The sequence below is a fragment of the Photinus pyralis genome, unplaced genomic scaffold, assembly GCF_008802855.1.
Source record: "Photinus pyralis isolate 1611_PpyrPB1 unplaced genomic scaffold, Ppyr1.3 Ppyr1.4_LG4, whole genome shotgun sequence".
Lineage (NCBI taxonomy): Eukaryota > Metazoa > Arthropoda > Insecta > Coleoptera > Lampyridae > Photinus > Photinus pyralis.
In genome coordinates this window covers 7,420,168-7,437,729 of record NW_022170511.1, presented here as the reverse complement: position 1 = coordinate 7,437,729, position 17,562 = coordinate 7,420,168, and the positions used below count along the sequence as shown (strand labels likewise).

Below are 17,562 nucleotides of genomic sequence, written 5' to 3'. Positions count from 1 at the left end.
ACTTTTTAGTATGGAACACATCCATCATACAAACTTTTAAAATGCTTACCTGTCTTATGTCCATGCGATTCGCAAAAAGTAACGTCGGTGGTGCACCTAAAGCTTTACAGGAACGTAAATCGGGCCTTAAAATGTATCCAGTCATACAACCACAAATAAAACTGCCAATTGTGTTATTACAAGTTTGCGAACATACAGGATCGGTTTCATACAAACATTCATTTACATCGTCACATCTGTAATGATTTAAGTGTGAACAGTACAATCTGGCCTGTACAAACTTACGTTAATCCATCTGTCGCCAATTGATACCCAGGAAAACAACTGCATGCATTTTTCCCATCTGCAGTTGTTAGACAAGCTTGCGCACACTTTGTATCTTTTTCGCATTCACGCTTTGTGGGACAGTCAGCTTCATCCTCGCCTTTAGGACAGTCCCGTTGTCCATCACATACATGCTTTTTATTAATACAAAATTCTGTGAGCGTGCTATTTGTGTCACTGCCAGAACATGGGAATTTCGTTAGGTCGCACACAATTTTGCAGTCCGCTTCATCTTCTCCATGACTGCAGTCTGAAGCTCCATCACATACCCACGTATCCTATAAAAATTATTGGTAAAATAGTAATTACTCATCAAGCTTACCAAAATGCACGCGCCATTATTACAGGCATATTCTTCAGGGGAACATGTTTTCGTTGAGGTAGCTTCGCAGTGCGCTTCGTCTTCGTTGTCTTCGCAGTCTTGTTGTTTATCACATTTCCATCGTTCTGGAATACACTTTCCGCTCGTACATCTAAAGGAACGTATTAACTTAACGGATTGCCAAGTAAAAAGTGGATTGGTTACTTAAATTCGCCGGACACACAGCTTCCAGGAGTTTTAGGACAGTCATCTTCGTCGCTCCAATCGCCACAGTCATCATCACCGTCACATTTAAATTCAGTTTTAATGCATTTCTGGTAAGTGCACTGAAATTCTCCTTCATTGCAGGATGGCGGTTCGATATCTTTAAGTTTGGAATTAGACCTAATATTTAGTTATTGAAAACATTGTATTTACCACAGTCGGCTTCGTCCGAACCGTCTGTACAGTCTGGTTCCTTGTCACACTTCCAACTCAGCGATATACAGGAACCGTCGTTACAAGTAAATTCATCTTCGGTGCAACTGAAAGCATTAATAGTTTACAGAGTGTGAGTGATATATACCTATGGTTGGAGGTAAGTGGGTGTATTCTGCGGTTTGCGACTAAACCATAGAGTTTTTATAGTATTCATAAAACTATCCCGTCGGGGACATATATGGTAGGTACTTATTTGACACGTTTTGTCTCTTATCATGTCAATGCTCGACGAACATTGTACATACCCCCCCGCCCCTAATCCAAATGAACTTTTCAGAAGGATACGCAACTATACCTACACATTGGCTCATTGAAAATTTCTGCGCCTTTTTCCTACCTCGATTGTGTCACACTTCCTTTCTCATACTTCCTCTTTCTCCTCGTCTCTTTTCTTCATGTCTATTTCTTCCACACTTTCTATTGCGCTTACACTTCCTGGCGCCTACTGGCTGCCTGCTTCAGGAACTCTTCATACTTTCTTTACGACTCTTTCACATTCTTTTCCTTCATCATATACGCTTTCTAGAACTCCTCCAAGATATTAAAGTGTATACCCTTCCAGTTTAGTCGTTCTATCTACGTTACAAAATCTACTACTTTGCTTTTTCACATTACGCCTCATGTTCATGCTACGATCGCTTCCTCGCACCTTTTTCTCCTCGTTCTACCATTCTTTCACCACTTTTACGTTGTTTTTGCACTTTCGATTTTCCTTGCCACACTTTTACATTTATTTCATTTGCTTTCACGGTCTTCATCTAGGTTTTCAACATATAAAAAATATACCACGTTATTTCAAGGTTTTCCTTGTCGCCTTCCATTTTTATCGGGTTTTATTTCGTGACATCATTGTATTATACAATGGTGACATATATCGGTTCGTCACGCCTCTTCCAAGCTTCCTTTATGTCCTATATCTTCTCTTTACGCTGTTTCATTCTCCCTTACCCTTCCTTTATGCCCCCTTAGTCTTTCACGCCCCCTTCTTTCACACCTTTATCTTCGCGCCTTTTCCATTGCGTCCGTTTCACACCTCCTTTAACACTCCTTCACGTCTACTTCCTTAGCCCGTTATTTCTTCATGCTTCGATAAAGTTTTTTGCAATTACTTTTTTTTAACTGGTTCTCCCTTCACGTCACTTTCATTTTTTTTTAACACTCCCTTCCCTTGAACGCAATTTATCACAAAAAACCTTGGATCATAATATATTCCATAGATATAGCCCACAGCCACTAAATCTGTGCCAAAACATATGGGAGAGAGATAGCTACCAGTAGAATACCGATCATATCCACTGAGTTGACATTCCTGACGTGTTGAATCTTGGAACATAAAGGGGTCCATTTTAAATCCTTAACAGAGTAAATGTGCTTTAAGACTGGATTTCTGTTTGGTGACGAAAGCGCACTGGGCATAGGCTTTAAATCCTTGAGGATCTTGTATGTTAATAAGTTTGTTTTATAATTAGATTTATCCTTCGTTGCATAGTCACACTGACACATTTTAAATTGATAGTCTCGTGTATTAAACTGCTATTGCGTAAGTGCGGTGTATGGTAGGATCTGGGAGAATTTCTTTCAAATAGACACAGAATTGGAATTTTTTTTAAATTGTGATTTTAATGTTAGTTCTTTTATAGTATAAATAAGGGAACATTCATTGTAATTTCGACGTAAGGTACCTAACAGTTTTATCTGGCCATACGTATTGTAAAAAGGCGTTATCGGAGAAATTAATTGACCTTGTTTACGAGCAACGCCACGTGCAAGATAACGGATGCAGGTGTTTGGAGTTCGGACGTTGGCGGTGGGAACAGCGAGCGACGGCGGGGAACAACGATATGGATCTTATGAATGGAGGTGGTTTCACCTTTAAATGAGAAAACAAAGAAATAAGCGATACTATTTTCGGGTCGATTATAAAAGCGTATGTCATTGTTGAGCTTAATTTTACGGGCAGTTTTCGTCAAATAAAGAAGTTTGAAGTCTTCTACCTGAAGTTACCATGCATGCGATTCCGCAGATAAAAAAGACTATGTGTAAAGTGTTTGGTTCGTCGTTCATCGCGTCCCCGATAATTTAGATTTTGACTCAAACTGTGAGTAGGTACTCATGTTTCCTGAGATCTCTTGAAGTGTTCTTCTTGATTTGTCTGTTGCAGTTTTTATGCCGCAGCTGTCTACAAAAGTTGCGGTTCGAGACTAGAGATTGTACATATGTTCTCAATAGAGCGCTGCTTTTGCAACACGTTTTGGTTGCAGCATCCCTTGCAGTTTCTGCCTCGCAGCTTATTCACGTATGCTGAGGAAAACGTTTGTTTATAGCGGGATGTATAGAATGGATGAGGATGACGCTATTAATTCGCATAAGTATGCATTCCAAAATGTTCCTTTCGCACATTTTAACGATAGATACTGATTACTGCACCAGCAGCCGCAGTAAAAGTTTCAACTGATTTAATAATTTATGCTTCACTTGGAATCTTCAGAACTACGTGTTCACACATTGCTACATCTAATATAATATATATAAATGTGTCAATTTGAATCCAGATTTTGCTTTTAAGTTCTTTTACCCGAATTATATCTCCGATCTCCGATCTACCTGTCTACTGCTGCATATATCGTAAGATCCTCCACACATACTACTACAAATGGGGTAGGATCGCCACTGCTCATATATAGCGTGGCGTTGTAATTCATGTAAATTTTTTAATGTTTACAATATGCGATATGTTTGTCTTTACTAAAAGAATCTGGTTAAAACCTCAAAAAATATCGCTATAATAAGAAAGTTCACATTGCGTAGTTTGCCAGGCGCAATCCTGATTTTTACAATATGAGGTACCTATGCTTGTATTTACTAGAAGCATCTGTGGTTAAAACATTAGTTGGAAAATGAGTTAAAAATTTGCAAAAGGCGAAATCTTCCCTCTGCCCATTGCTGCATTTACTATATGGTTTATTAAGCGGTAGAGCAAGGCGATGCAAGGTTTATAGGGCAATCGATGGTGTCCGCCTGTCTGTCCGTGAACACGACAACTACCAACGCTTGGTCCGATTCGGTTCAAACTTTGCACAGTTCACCTATATACCACCTATATACCACATACCTAAGCCTATATTTAAAATGGGTCAAATCCAATGACCCTTAGCGTACTATTTTATATCTTGCTATAGGTTACATGGTACCTCCTACCCCAACCAAAGTGGTAGTTAGAATTAGAAAGCAAAGTTAGAAACTTTCGAATTTTCGAAGCTCATATCTGCACAAGAACTATAATATGAGGGTGACTCTTATTATGAAATACTAAGCGTTATTTACGTGCATATTGTTAATGTAAAAAACAGAATTTGTCGAAATACCCTAACGCTATCGAAGAGAATTCTCGTACCGCTTTAGTTACGAACATATTTATAAACGTAGGTAATAAATAGAAATTAATTTCGAATTTCAACTTTTTCATTGACCACCCCCAAACAGGCGACTAAGACCGGAGCGTTCGTCGCCACGGAAACCAGCATCGTGGATCGATGCCACTTTTCCCGGAGCTTATAAACAGATAGACTGTGCCAAAACAATAAATTGTATACCTAATGTAAACATCTAAACGTTACACATGTAACATCCCCGCCGTTTTAAGTACCTACCTAAATCTAATAAGAAATCTTAAATTAGAAGAAACACAAATTTTAGAAGTTGAACACACAACTGGCAGCAAAAAGGTGTTAATTGTTACGAGAACGTGTCATCGTTCAAATCGAATCTATAGGTAATAATCGCGAGTCTCGTGTCAATGTCAAGGTTTCTTCCCCCGTCGAAGCGTGGCGTGGGTGGATGCTTCAGAAAGGCGAAATAGCACCCCAACATTGCTTTATAAGAAAAATAACCATTGTGGCCGTAACTTTTGAATGAGTCGGTTTATAGAAAGCAAATCCATTATCTTGCTTTCTATTAAACAAAACACGCACGGTGTGTTTATTCCTACCACCTTACACGCGATAAAAATAGTCACAGAAAGGGTTTTTTAGTTCTGTGTTGATATAGATTCAAGATCGGAAAAGCTGGCCCTAACCCTAGCCTACGCGTTACCAACCGTAAATAGGATATTTTGGCATACTATGAACATAAGTAGGTACAATCAAAGGTTTTCACTAGGGTTTTCATGAAGGCATTGAATAAGTACCTATGGCTATGATTACTTATTCAATGACGAAGGCGAACTTCATATAATTGGTAATGCAATACATACAAACTAAATCAGAACAAGGACGCTTGCAATCAACATATTGTCCTTCGTTGTTTATTTTTAGTGAAGGATAACGTTGTGTATTATTACATATAAACAGATCCCTAATAAGGTCTACCATGTTGCAATTTATTCTTTCGAAAGGAAAGATTGGCACAGTATTTACAGTAGGATGATTTCATGAAAGTGCATGTGTATTTCTTCTTACCATTTCTTTTGGTTTCCCTGCTTTCCCAGTTGGAGGACATAGGTACTATCTATATTTATCAAATCCACTAGAATACCCGCTTAGCTAAGGGTGTAAAAGGCTCTTCAGGGTTCGGGAATAAAATACTTTTGAAAGTTCTATTACAGGCGCTAAAGACCACTAAAAGACTGGATAAATCAATGAAAGCTCCTGGAGAAGAAGCATTTGGTAACTCATGAAGGCTTACATAGACCAATACCTTTCTTAAAAGCTCTAATTATTAAAACTTTAAATTTTCTTAAGAACTAAGCTTTGCAGTGCTCTTGGTCAAGACGGATCTTAGATGCTCTTAGCTGTATTTCGGCGCGCTTTAAAATGTTTGAAGTTCTTGAAGAACCTTAAAGATTCTTCGTGCTATTGAGGGTTCTAGCTAGAAACTGTAGAACACCTAGAAAACTTTAGAGAACATGCTTTTAATGGCCTCTAGAAAGTTCATAAATGCTCTTCGTGTAAACTTTTCCTATAGAGGCTTTATAACAGAATTGCGCCACGCTTGGTTCAAGTGAGCGTTGGCTCAATGTGAGGAAAAAAGGCCGCGCGTTGGCCTTTTCACCTTCATAAGTAAGTGGGTAGCGCGATCCATTGTTGGATGGAGGGCAGTTTCCAATTTAGCTTTTAATCTCACTTTGGCTCTCTGGCTGGCAGCAAATGCGGGCTCGTAGGAGAACGCTTGTAGAAAAACGAGGAGTGTACATGTACCTACCGGGGCCGTGTCATTAACAAATTTAGGCACAGGGCTACATCATGTGAGCGTATGTTTACCAACGTGGTGATTGTTTAGTTTTTTCCTGTCTTCTTCTACAATTTTAGTGCGATTGTTTCCAAATTGGTGTCGTCGGAAAGTTTTTGTAAATGCGCACAATTCTTGCGTGCCGGAATTTTGTTTTTTTCGTAGGAAGTGAGTAACCACCTTTAAAAGGCGCGCTTCAAGGGGTAGTCGACTTCGGTCGAGCAAAAGTTTCTTAAAGGTCGAATTGCGTTCTCCATTTCTCGCGTCTCGAGCTATGAGGAGTGCCCCAAAAATTGTATAGTATTTTGTGGAGAGTTTTCACCACACTACACCCCCGGCACCCCGTACCGCCACACCTAAGTAAAGGATCCCCGGGTAATTTTGAGGATATATCTGAACTTTGCGACTACGAAAATCCCTGAAAAACGAGTTCCAAGCGATTTCTACAGATTTTCATATACCTACACTGTGTCCCAAATAAAGATGTCTATCATGGTGATCTACTCCGAAACCATAGAAGATACGACGATGGTCAAATTAGGGAAAAGTTTCGCAATTAAACAGTTATTAGCATGCTTTAAATAACACTGAAAAATTCCCATTATTTAGTAGGCCTAATTTTGATCCGTCATTTTTAGCGGTCCAACAAACTTTCACAAGGATAGGAAGTTATTTTCATTCCAAAATGTCGCTTTATACCATTTTAGGTAGGTAACACAAAATGAAGTAAATAACTAGACATAGTTAATATACAATAAAATAACAGCGTTAGGCTTTGTAATATTCATAAAAATAATATGTAACAGGGGGTTGAAGAATTAACATGCAAAATCCTATGGTTAAAAAAACTCACTGTATGTCATATCGTGTACCTATATAAAGGCTTATAGACAAATGGGGGACCGACAAGAAATCCAAATTCCAACTTTTTAGGGACAAATTATCCAAATAATTTGGATTGTTTTCGTCAAGATATCCAATTTTTATCGACAAATTATCCAAATCCAAATAAAGCGACAAAATATCCAACGAATTTGGAAACTCCGATTTGGATATCTTGTCGGTGGCGCGACAAGATATCCAAATATCGAATTTTTTTAGACAAGAAATCCAAATTTTTTGGACAAAATATCCAAAAAGTTCGGAAATTTTTTGACAAGATATCCAAACTTTTTTAGACAAGAAATCCAAAAAGTTTGGAAAGTTTTCAGCAAGATATCCAATTTTCGACTAGATAAAGGTACGCCGCTTTTTCGTGTATTTGATCATTACCTATACGTTTTTAACAGCAGTTGTTTTCAGCGTGAGAGCTTTGTGCTTGTCAAAGTGCTGAGCTTTAAAAGTACTTATTAATTATAATTTTAATCAGGCATGAACCTTTTGTGGTAGGTACGAAAAATTCCATATCAGCATTTCAGTTTCAATGTTAAAACACGGCATAGCAATTAGCATTCAGTTTCACTTTTTATACAGCGTTTAATAGTGTAGTGTAATTTAATAATAACTCATTTATTACTAGATAGGCACTAATTCTTTGACGCTATATGAAAACATACTAAATGCTATGAAACTGAAATGTTTCGTACTGCACAAGGTTCATACGTGATTAAAGGGCTTGAATAAAATTTGGATTTCTTGTCTAAAAAAGTTTGGAGATCTTGTCAAAAAATTTCCGAACTTTTTGAATATTTTGTCCAAAAATTTGGATTTCTTGTCTAAAAAAAATTCGATATTTGGATATCTTGTCGCGCCACCGACAAGATATCCAAATCGGAGTTTCCAACTTGGTTGGATATTTTGTCGCTTTATTTGGATTTGGATAATTTGTCGATAAAAATTGGATATCTTGACGAAAACAATCCAAATTATTTGGATAATTTGTCCCTAAATAGTTGGAATTTGGATTTCTTGTCGGTCCCTAGACAAATACCAATAATATAAATTGAGTGAGAGCTTGCGAAAAGGCCTTCAAATTCGAACCACTAGATACCGGCGAGTTTGTTGAACGACGGAATATTAATTACTAATGGGATACGTCACAAAACGTGCGTCGGTGTGATAACAAAAGAGCCGGTTGTGGGGTGATCGAACAATCTAGGATATTTTGCGAATTAGTCATACTCTGCACGTATTGGGTTAAGGTTGTGCGTATGCCTACTGGTGATTTTGCATCCCCGTTTTTATTAATCCAGCGTTGACTCGGTTGGTGGATGCTGAAGAACAAATGAAGATTTGTAAGGTGACATTTCCGAAATGGTAAGTGAACCAAAAACTCTATTTTACGATGGGTGGTCGTACGTTATGTGGAAAAGAACATTCGATATAGATGCTTGACTGAATTTTGGGCGATTTTTGTTTATGAATCCGCCAATATCGGATATTTCGAAAAAACTGACAACACTTTTAAGCACGCATTTTTCTCTCCAACAAGTGGAAAACAATAGTTCCAAGCTTTCAGGTTAGCTTTGACCACATACACTATTTATGAAGCATGGTGACTCACATTCATATATTTATACTTACCATTGATTAACGTATTCTGATGTTAAGCAATGGTTATACTTATCAATGGTGGTGCTTTACTTCCGCCATAGCGAGTGTAGCGCTTTTGCGATTTTTAGTGCACTTTTGCGCTGTTGGTGTCCGTCTGTCTGTCCCAATGACTACATACTTTTCTCCCTCTAAGGTGCAAAATTTGCTTAAGTACAGGTAAACCAATTATAAACAATTTTTAGACTAGGAGCTTTATCATCAAATGCATCACGAAATTTTTCAATGCATTGCGGCGGGCACAAACCAGGCTATCGTTTTCGAGATTAAGATACATACATTTTTTCACGGAGACAGACAATTTACCAAACAACGGTATCAGATCAGTACAGTAACAGTTAGTCGCTTTAGGCTTTAAAGATTTTCCGTTAAATTTACAACTTTTCCGGTTTATACGTGTACTGCTTCATAATGAAATAGAACAGAAGTAATTTTCTAGAAAATAAAGATGAGAAACAAGTGTTCAAGCGGATAAGAGCCGAAACGCTACAGTGTTGCCGGTTCTAAAATCCGTGGCGACGGACCATGAGGGACAGCGTTGCTCCCATACCTTCATTGTACGTATATAAACAATGTGAACGCTTGGTTTGCGCTGTGGTCGCTTCTTATTTGGGATTCGGCGAGTACTTACTTAAGTAAAAATTGCGCAGAAAGAGACTCGTAGTCAAACCTTCGAAGAAAATGTCTGCAAGTCGAGCACTACATTTTTCGACCGCGTATTACATTCTTAGCCGAACCTTCGAAGTAAACCTCCGTAACGTAAACGCAGAAATTTGTAGATCGGATAAAACGAAATTGTTCACCAAGCTTTCAAGGCGAATCTTGTGAGTTGTGTACGTCGATTTTGATAGTGTAAATTGATAAAAAAGATTAAAGACAATTAATTTGTGCGGAATATCGCTCATTTTGTTCTGAATTCAAATTGGTTCACCATCTTCCAGATTCCCGTTCAATGAGTAACCAAATTTTTATTTTGGTGCGTCAAAGTCAGCTATGCCGTTCTGCCACTGAATTTTCTCGAACAATTTTTTCCGGCTTGATGCTCCACCTCTGCGCCAATATATTAGGTACTGTTTAAGGGAATTATAAATCGTATATGTTATGCTTATGTCGCATCAGTCACCACCCCCTGGTATAATAAATACGTAGGTATTATATTGTTTTAAACGGAGCTAATTAGTGATATTATAGCCTCATGGTTTTTTTTCAAAACAAACGCTGCAGTTGCCAAAACAACTGTTAAATAAAACAAAAATCAACATTTACTTTATACTGGATTAAGGTCCTGCCAACTCTGGCGCCTTGAACATATATCATTAATTTTATTAGCTCTCGCCTCGCACGAAAATTTTATGATTATCTGGAGATGTGCACAGGTAGGTAATAGGTAAATTTAATATTAGCACTTCTTGCTGGCGGTGATCTAAAATTAGTTTACAGAAAATTCTATTAGCGCATTAAATTTTGTTTTTAGGTTACCGAACTGATCGATAGCTCTAAGCGTGCGCATTTCTGAATACACCCAAAATTAGTGAAGGTGTTACTATATATCAAATACACTTACCCACTTTTAGTACAATTAAGTTCATCAGAAAAGTCTTTGCAGTCATTATCGTTGTCGCAAATCCAAGTCTTTGGAATGCAAAGGCCGTTTGCACATTCAAATTGATCCTCTGTACAATTTGCGGTAACACCTGAAGCATTTTTCGTGTTTATGGCAGTTGAACACTTATTACAAAGTCTTACCGCAATGAGTTTCGTCAGAGAAATCTCCGCAATCGTCGTCCCCATCGCAAAGCCATTCCTTAGAAATGCATTTGCCAGATCTGGGACAGCGAACGTGTTTTATCGATTCCTCGCACTTTAAATTTTGAGCACCATCCATCTCACTGCATTCCATTTCGTCTTCGCCTCCTTCGCAATCGAAATCACCATCACATCTAGCACAAAAGAACAATGGCAAAAATACGACGATTCCCTTGACTCACCTGTCAATGTTTTTGATGCACGTGCAACTTCTGAGACACAAAAATTCGTTCCTCGCACAATCTCCCCCACAGGGGTGTTCGTATTCCTCATCCTCTTCCGGCGGAAGAATATCTTCATCCTCAGGCACTCTCATGTATCCGGTACCATGACCGGCACCGCTTCCTCTTCTCGGCGCTTTGCCGTAGTGTTTCTCGTAATTAATTCCCTCAAAACCAACGCCCCTGCCCATAAAACTGTGATCTAACGGATTTCTACCCCTGCCAATTCCGTGATCTGGCCGTCCCCAGGGGTACTCGGGCCTCCCTGCGTACATACCGCCCCGATTCGACGGTCTCTGTAGACCTCCGCCTCGGGAGGGTGATAGCATACTATCTGGCATGTAAATTGGATAACCATCTGGAATTCTATCGAAGTCATGTATCGGAATAGGCAAAGGGACTACGGGAATGGCTGAGAAAGATACTGGCAGAGACTGTCGTCGCCGATTGCTAATTTGCGATGGATTTCCTTTTATAATTTTCCCTTGAGCAATGTGGGTCGGAATGGAACCGGGCGGGCGAAGTGATCCGGAGCCGTACATTTGCCTTGCGGCACCGCGATGTTCAAAGTTGGGGGGAAAGGTGGATGTGGGCGATATCGTTGTAAGTCCATCTGTTTTTACTTCTGAGGTCACTACAAAAAAAGAAATTCATTAATTTTTTACGACTACGTATATGGTTGTCTGATTTTTGAATTGGAAGGTTGCAAAAAATCTTCACTTTTTTGGTGAAACTTAAATAGTTCTTTGCTCTGATCCAAGTATGCATTTGGAGAATCAAAATCAACACTGAAAAAAGTTCCTTTGATTATTATCCACGACGCGACGGCAGGCTAACCGCATTCATCATAATGAGTACGACTTATTCAGTTACACGTGTGCCAAATTTCATTTTTGTAACTTGATATACCTACGTCCCGTTTAAGAGTAGTCATTAAAAATTCCATTAAAAAAGTAGTCCATAACATCATACCTTAAATTTGGGACACCCTGTATAAATTTGTATTACACCAATAAGAGAGCCATTTAAAATACTAATTGAATCTTTTCGAAAAAAAACCTTTGATTTACTGAATTTATTCCAAGTTAGATACTCGCCAAGTATATGTACTTTGATTAAGAGCCCTTATGAGTCTTTTATAAATCTCTTTACAATATCTGAAAAATGTCTTACACAGCGTTGTCTACATTTCTTCAGAATACTTACAGAACTCAGAATCTCTTCAAAACCAGAGCGGAATCTTTCTGAACCGCTCCAACCTTGGTATTAGAGATTCTCTCAAAAACTGTCAATTGAGTGTAAAGTAGTAAAAAGACTCAATCAATGATGGAGTAATTTAATCAAGTCAACCATACTATTATTATATAGGCCAGCTTTTGTATCAATGATTCCTTAAAAATCTGGAAATTGAGTGAAAGGTCGTACACATGACTCTTTTTATATTAATGGGGTGACAGAAAAAGCATTTTAAAAATTCAACCTAGTCATTGAGAATATCAGTGATTCTGGAGTATTAACGGTTCTTTCAAATAATGTCAATTATGTGCAAAGTAATACAGATTTCTCATTTTATATTAACGAAATGACATCATAAGAAGCAATGGAGAAATATAGAAATAGAAATATAGATGACCTTTTTGTATCAATAATTTCTAGAAAAACTGTCAATTGAGTGAAAAGTAATACTCGTTTCTCTTTTAGATTTATGAAATGGCATTAGAAGCAGGGAAGAAATTCAACCAAGTCAACCACAATATAGGTGAGCTTTTCGTATCAATAATTTCCAGAAAAACTGTCAATTGAGTGAAAAATAATACGCGTTTCCCCTTTGAGACTCACGAAATAGCATAATAGACTAGGATAGATTTTGAATAAGTTTTAAAATAAGAATGTCAGAAGCAATTCATATAACAATTGGAGAAACAACTTATTTAGACTAATTAAATGTTGCTGAATCCGAAAATGCCTGTTTCCACGTCGACAGTTGGACCGAAAGTCCGGAATCCAAGATGGCGGCGAAGATGGTGTCCGGAGCATGTTTGAGCGTATCTACCGTGTCTCTTGAGCTAGAATCGTAATATAGACGTCGATTTCGGAGTTTTCATAGGTAAGAAAATCAATGCAATGCTTAAAAAAACAGCTGATGTTGATGGAGCACGGTTTTTTATGAAAGGATCAGTTTTTACGCATACAGTGTGAACAGTGCGTGTCAACTAGTAAATAAATGCGAGTGCTACAGTACGTGCAGTGAGAGAACCTAAATTCTTTGCTTTTGTTGTAGCTGTTGTTACGGTAAGTAGTCACCACCTGTCATCTTGAGTGATGAGTTAACTCAGGAGCAGAATAAGTTTAAATTTTGAATTGGAAAGTTAGTTTAACAAGTGTATTAAGTGAAAAAATAGCGTTTTTGTTTATTATGTAACCTTATTTCTTAATGAAAATACCGCGTTAGGATTTCCATAGAATTACTCTATAATCATGGTCTTTTTACTGCCATATTTTGGGCGAAAAATTGACCCGAAAACCATTCGACTGCGTGGATCATGATACTTTACTTCATAAAGTGGAATGCTTGGGGATAAAAGGAACACCCTACCGTTGGCTAGTTTCGTATCTGAAAGGCAGGAAACAGTATGTTAATATCTCCGTTACTAATTCGGAATGTTTAGTGATTAATAAAGGTGTTCCACAAGGTTCGATTCTAGGACCTATACTGTTTCTCTTATATATAGATGATATCATTAAAGTAGAACCTACGATTAATATCACACTATATGCTGATGACACCTCACTGTTAGTTTCTAGTAAATCAAATATCAAACTTGCGGAACAGTGTAACGGTCTATTATATAATTTGCATGACTGGTTTTAAAAAAATTCATTGTTCTTAAATCCAAAAAAGACTGAATCTGTCCGGTTTCACAATAGGCAAAAGCGTCACCCATAGAAATATATTACAATAACGAAAACATAGAGTTCGTTCCATTCGTCAGATTTCTTGGTATTTATTTTGATGAATGTCTAACATGGGAAAAGCAGTGCCAGGTGGTTATTAAGAAAATGCATTCTACAAACTATTTACTGAGGTCGTTAAGTTCTGTGCTGTCCCATAAACAATTAATTATGTTATACCGCACTCAAGCCGAATCCAGATTAAGATAAGGCATATGTTTCTGGGGAGCGTCCTCGCATTGTGCCAATGTATTCATTTCCCAAAAGAAGCTAATTCGTACCATAACTCTCGTCGGACCAGTTGTAGGACCTATTTTAGAAAATTCAATATTTTAACTCTTCCTTGTGTGTTTATTTTAGAAATGTGTGTTTACGTATTTAGTAATTTGCAATCCTACAAAAAATATCGAATTACATAACAGGGCAACCAGGAACTGTAATGACCTGCGCATATCCTTCTCCAGAGGTAACATAAAAGTCAAATCACCATATATACTTGGTAAAAAACTGTTCAATAAATTACCAACAGCATTTAAATCTCTAACAACATTAAAAAGCTTTAAACGCGCATTAATGTCATACCTAGTACCTACTGGAGAAGGAATTTTATTCCATTGAATAATGTTTTAATTCGTTGTAACGTCTTGTATGTTTTATATGTAACAATGTAAATTTTGACATGTCCTATATTACATTTATGTAATCTATTGGAAATAAATATACTTCAAAGATGTCTTTTTTTAAAGCATTGCATTGAATTCCTTACCATTGAAAACCTCAAGATCGACGTTTAAATTACGATTTTATTTAAAGAGACAAGGTATAGATACGCTCAAACGTAATCTGGACGCCATCTTGGAGTCCGGACTTCCGGTTTAAATCACGACGTGGAAACATGCATTTTCGGATTCAGCGAGGTTTAATTAGTCTAAAAAAGCTGTTTTCCCAATTGTTATATGAAATGCTTCCGACACTATATTTCCAAATATGTGCCTAGTCTATAAGAATCATTGGAGACATTCAACCAAGTCCATCAGAATATAGGTGACCTTTTCGTATCAATAATTTCTAGAAAAACTGTGAATTGAATGAAAAGTAATACTCGTTTCGCTTTTAGATTAATAAAATTGCATGAGAAGCATGGGAGAAATTCAACCAAGCCAACCAGAATATAGGTGAGCTTTTCGTATCAATAATTTCTAGAAAAACTGTCAATTGAGTGAAAAGTAATACGCGTTTCCCCTTTTAGACTCATGAAATGGCATAAGAAGCAGGTCAACAAGAATATAGGTGAGCTTTTGTATCAATAATTTCTAGAAAAACTGCCAATTGAATGAAAAGTAATACTCGATTCGCTTTTAGATTAATGGAATTGCATAAGAAGCATGGGAGAAATTCAACCCAAGTGAACTAGAAGATAGGTGAGCTTTTTCGTATAAATAATTTCTAGAAAAACTGTCAATTGAGTGAAAAGTAATACGCGTTTCCCCTTTTAGACTCATGAAATGGCATAAGAAGCAGGTCAACAAGAATATAGGTGAGCTTTTGTATCAATAATTTCTAGAAAAACTGCCAATTGAATGAAAAGTAATACTCGATTCGCTTTTAGATTAATGGAATTGCATAAGAAGCATGGGAGAAATTCAACCCAAGTGAACTAGAAGATAGGTGAGCTTTTTCGTATAAATAATTTCTAGAAAAACTGTCAATTGAGTGAAAAACAATAATCGTTTCTCCTTTTAGATTATTGGAATGGCATAAAAAGCATGGGAGAAATTCAACCAAGTCAACAAGAATATAGGTGAGCTTTTTATATCAATAATTTCTAGAAAAACTGTCAATTGAGTGAAAAGTAATACGCGTTTCCCCTTTTAGACTCACGAAATGGCAAAAGAAACATGGGAGACATTCAACCAGGTCAACCAGAATATGACCTTTTTGTATCAATAATTTCTGCAAAAACCGAGGGGTATTATATCACTGAGCAAAAATGTGCACGCCAGTATTCCAAAAGTGAGAAAGAATTACAGAATTCAAAAAAAAATCCATCTGATTTCCAAAACTGCAAAATAAATTCATTAGATTCTAAAAAATTTCATTGCCCACCAAAAAATCCTATTGACCTCCAAAGAATTCCATTGAATTCCAGTGATAGTTTAAGTTGATATTATTGTTGTCAATACAAAGCCGTTAAAAAGAATTGATGTTTATTATTTATGTTCCTACATATTATGATGATTTATTTTTTGTATAACGTTTAAGGAAAAGTTTAGAGAAATGGTTACTTTTAGCATCGTGAAGATGAGTGACGCGATAATGTACTTCATTTTGAGTCAAGCTCTTAGAACGGGAGTACTGAATATTTCTTTTTGCTGCGACGAACTAAAGAAATAAGCCAATGATACTTGAAACGTATCGTAACGGATGAGATGAATTTAGTCCCGTGCAAAACTTACAGTCATACGCAGCGATAAGAAGTAGTCACTTGGCGTTCTTTTCAATTTTCGCCTACCGTTTTGCTTAAGTTTAATAAATTGCGACGGTCTCCACGAAATTCAAGGAACAGCTCGAGCCCCCTTCGCATTTTTAACGCATTTTTGCAAATTTATTTGTAAAAAGGTAGATTTTAATCTCTCTTTGGCACTTACACTTTCATAAATACGTTTTGAGTGGAGGGCAGTTTCCAGTTTAATCACACTTTGGCTGGCTGGCTGGCAGCAATTGACGGCCCGTAGAAAAACGCTTGTAGAAAGACGAGGAGTGTACATGTCTCTACCAGGGCCGTGTAATTGACAACTTTATGAACGGGGGTACATGATGTGGGGTCGGCGACATCTGAGCGTGGGTTTACTATATAACGCGGTGATTTTTCGGTTTCTTCTCCAGTTTTGGGGGGTTTTTCAAATTGGTGGCGTCGAATACGCATAGAATTCTTGCGTGACGGAATTTTGTTTTTTTTTCCTAGGGGCGAAATTAACCACCCTTTGATGGTGGAGTTAAAACGGGCTAATAGAATTCTGATCTGCGACACAAAAATGCGCTGAAGTTCCTTTGATCACACACGAGGAATATTTTTTATTGGTGTTTTCAATCCTATACCTCAAATCTACGACTTACGAGCCGAGATTTAATACAATATTTCCGTTCAAATGTGCTTTAAAAAGATGACGGATGAGATGAATTTAGTCCCGTGCAAAATACCGAGCGATGTGAAATACTCACTTCAAAAAGGTTGAATGAGTTCCAGACCATTATGTAAAAATTAATATAAAGTAAGTCACAACCTCAACTATATCTTGCCAAAAGATTTAGAATTCCAAATGAATTCCATGATTTCGAAAATAATTCCACGAATTCCAAAAAAAATTCATGAATTCCAAAAGAATTCCATGAATTCCACATTGATTTATCCCTCGGTAAAAACTGGTAATTGATTGAAAGGTACGCGTTTTTCCTTTTAGATTAATGGAATCGCATAAAATGCATAAGAAGCATTGGAGAAATGTAACCAGGACGATGAGATATGGGTCTTTTGTGTTAATGATTTTTTCAAAAAGTGCCAGACAGAAAACTATGAACGACTTTGTCGCGCGTTGATAATTCAAATTTATTCTTTTTGGAATGGACATTGTACGACCGATCTTTCACCGGAACAATTGGTAACTGTCAGTGATACACAAA

The 17,562-nt window shown here is 37.3% G+C and overlaps 2 protein-coding genes across 4 annotated transcripts in view; one reads left to right on the top strand and one right to left on the bottom strand.

Moving 5' to 3' along the window:
• LOC116167652 (sorting nexin-25) overlaps window positions 1-16,067 on the top strand; it is a 36,474-nt gene extending 20,407 nt beyond the window's left edge. Inside the window, exons 13-19 of one of the 2 annotated variants that reach the window (XR_004144595.1) lie at window positions 12,631-12,688; window positions 14,999-15,056; window positions 15,131-15,171; window positions 15,244-15,418; window positions 15,491-15,549; window positions 15,625-15,682; window positions 15,757-16,067. Coding sequence is in view for 1 of the 2 variants with exons in the window: in XM_031483082.1 (XP_031338942.1) it covers window positions 12,631-12,688; window positions 14,999-15,003 (63 nt within the window). In the remaining variant the exon portion in view is untranslated. Of the gene's footprint in view, window positions 1-12,630; window positions 12,689-14,998; window positions 15,213-15,243; window positions 15,419-15,490; window positions 15,550-15,624; window positions 15,683-15,756 lie in introns of those variants that run through there. The other variant, XM_031483082.1, reaches the window with a different exon arrangement.
• Window positions 1-17,562, bottom strand: part of LOC116167651 (low-density lipoprotein receptor-related protein 4) — a 46,600-nt gene that overhangs the window by 9,382 nt on the left and 19,656 nt on the right. For both annotated transcript variants that reach the window (XM_031483079.1, XM_031483081.1), the window contains exons 2-9: window positions 10,891-11,563; window positions 10,649-10,842; window positions 10,467-10,596; window positions 1,064-1,170; window positions 851-1,010; window positions 647-797; window positions 286-602; window positions 50-236 (exon numbers count right to left, since the gene is read on the bottom strand). In XM_031483079.1, the coding sequence (XP_031338939.1) occupies window positions 50-236; window positions 286-602; window positions 647-797; window positions 851-1,010; window positions 1,064-1,170; window positions 10,467-10,596; window positions 10,649-10,842; window positions 10,891-11,563 (1,919 nt within the window). The remainder of the gene's footprint in view (window positions 1-49; window positions 237-285; window positions 603-646; window positions 798-850; window positions 1,011-1,063; window positions 1,171-10,466; window positions 10,597-10,648; window positions 10,843-10,890; window positions 11,564-17,562) is intronic.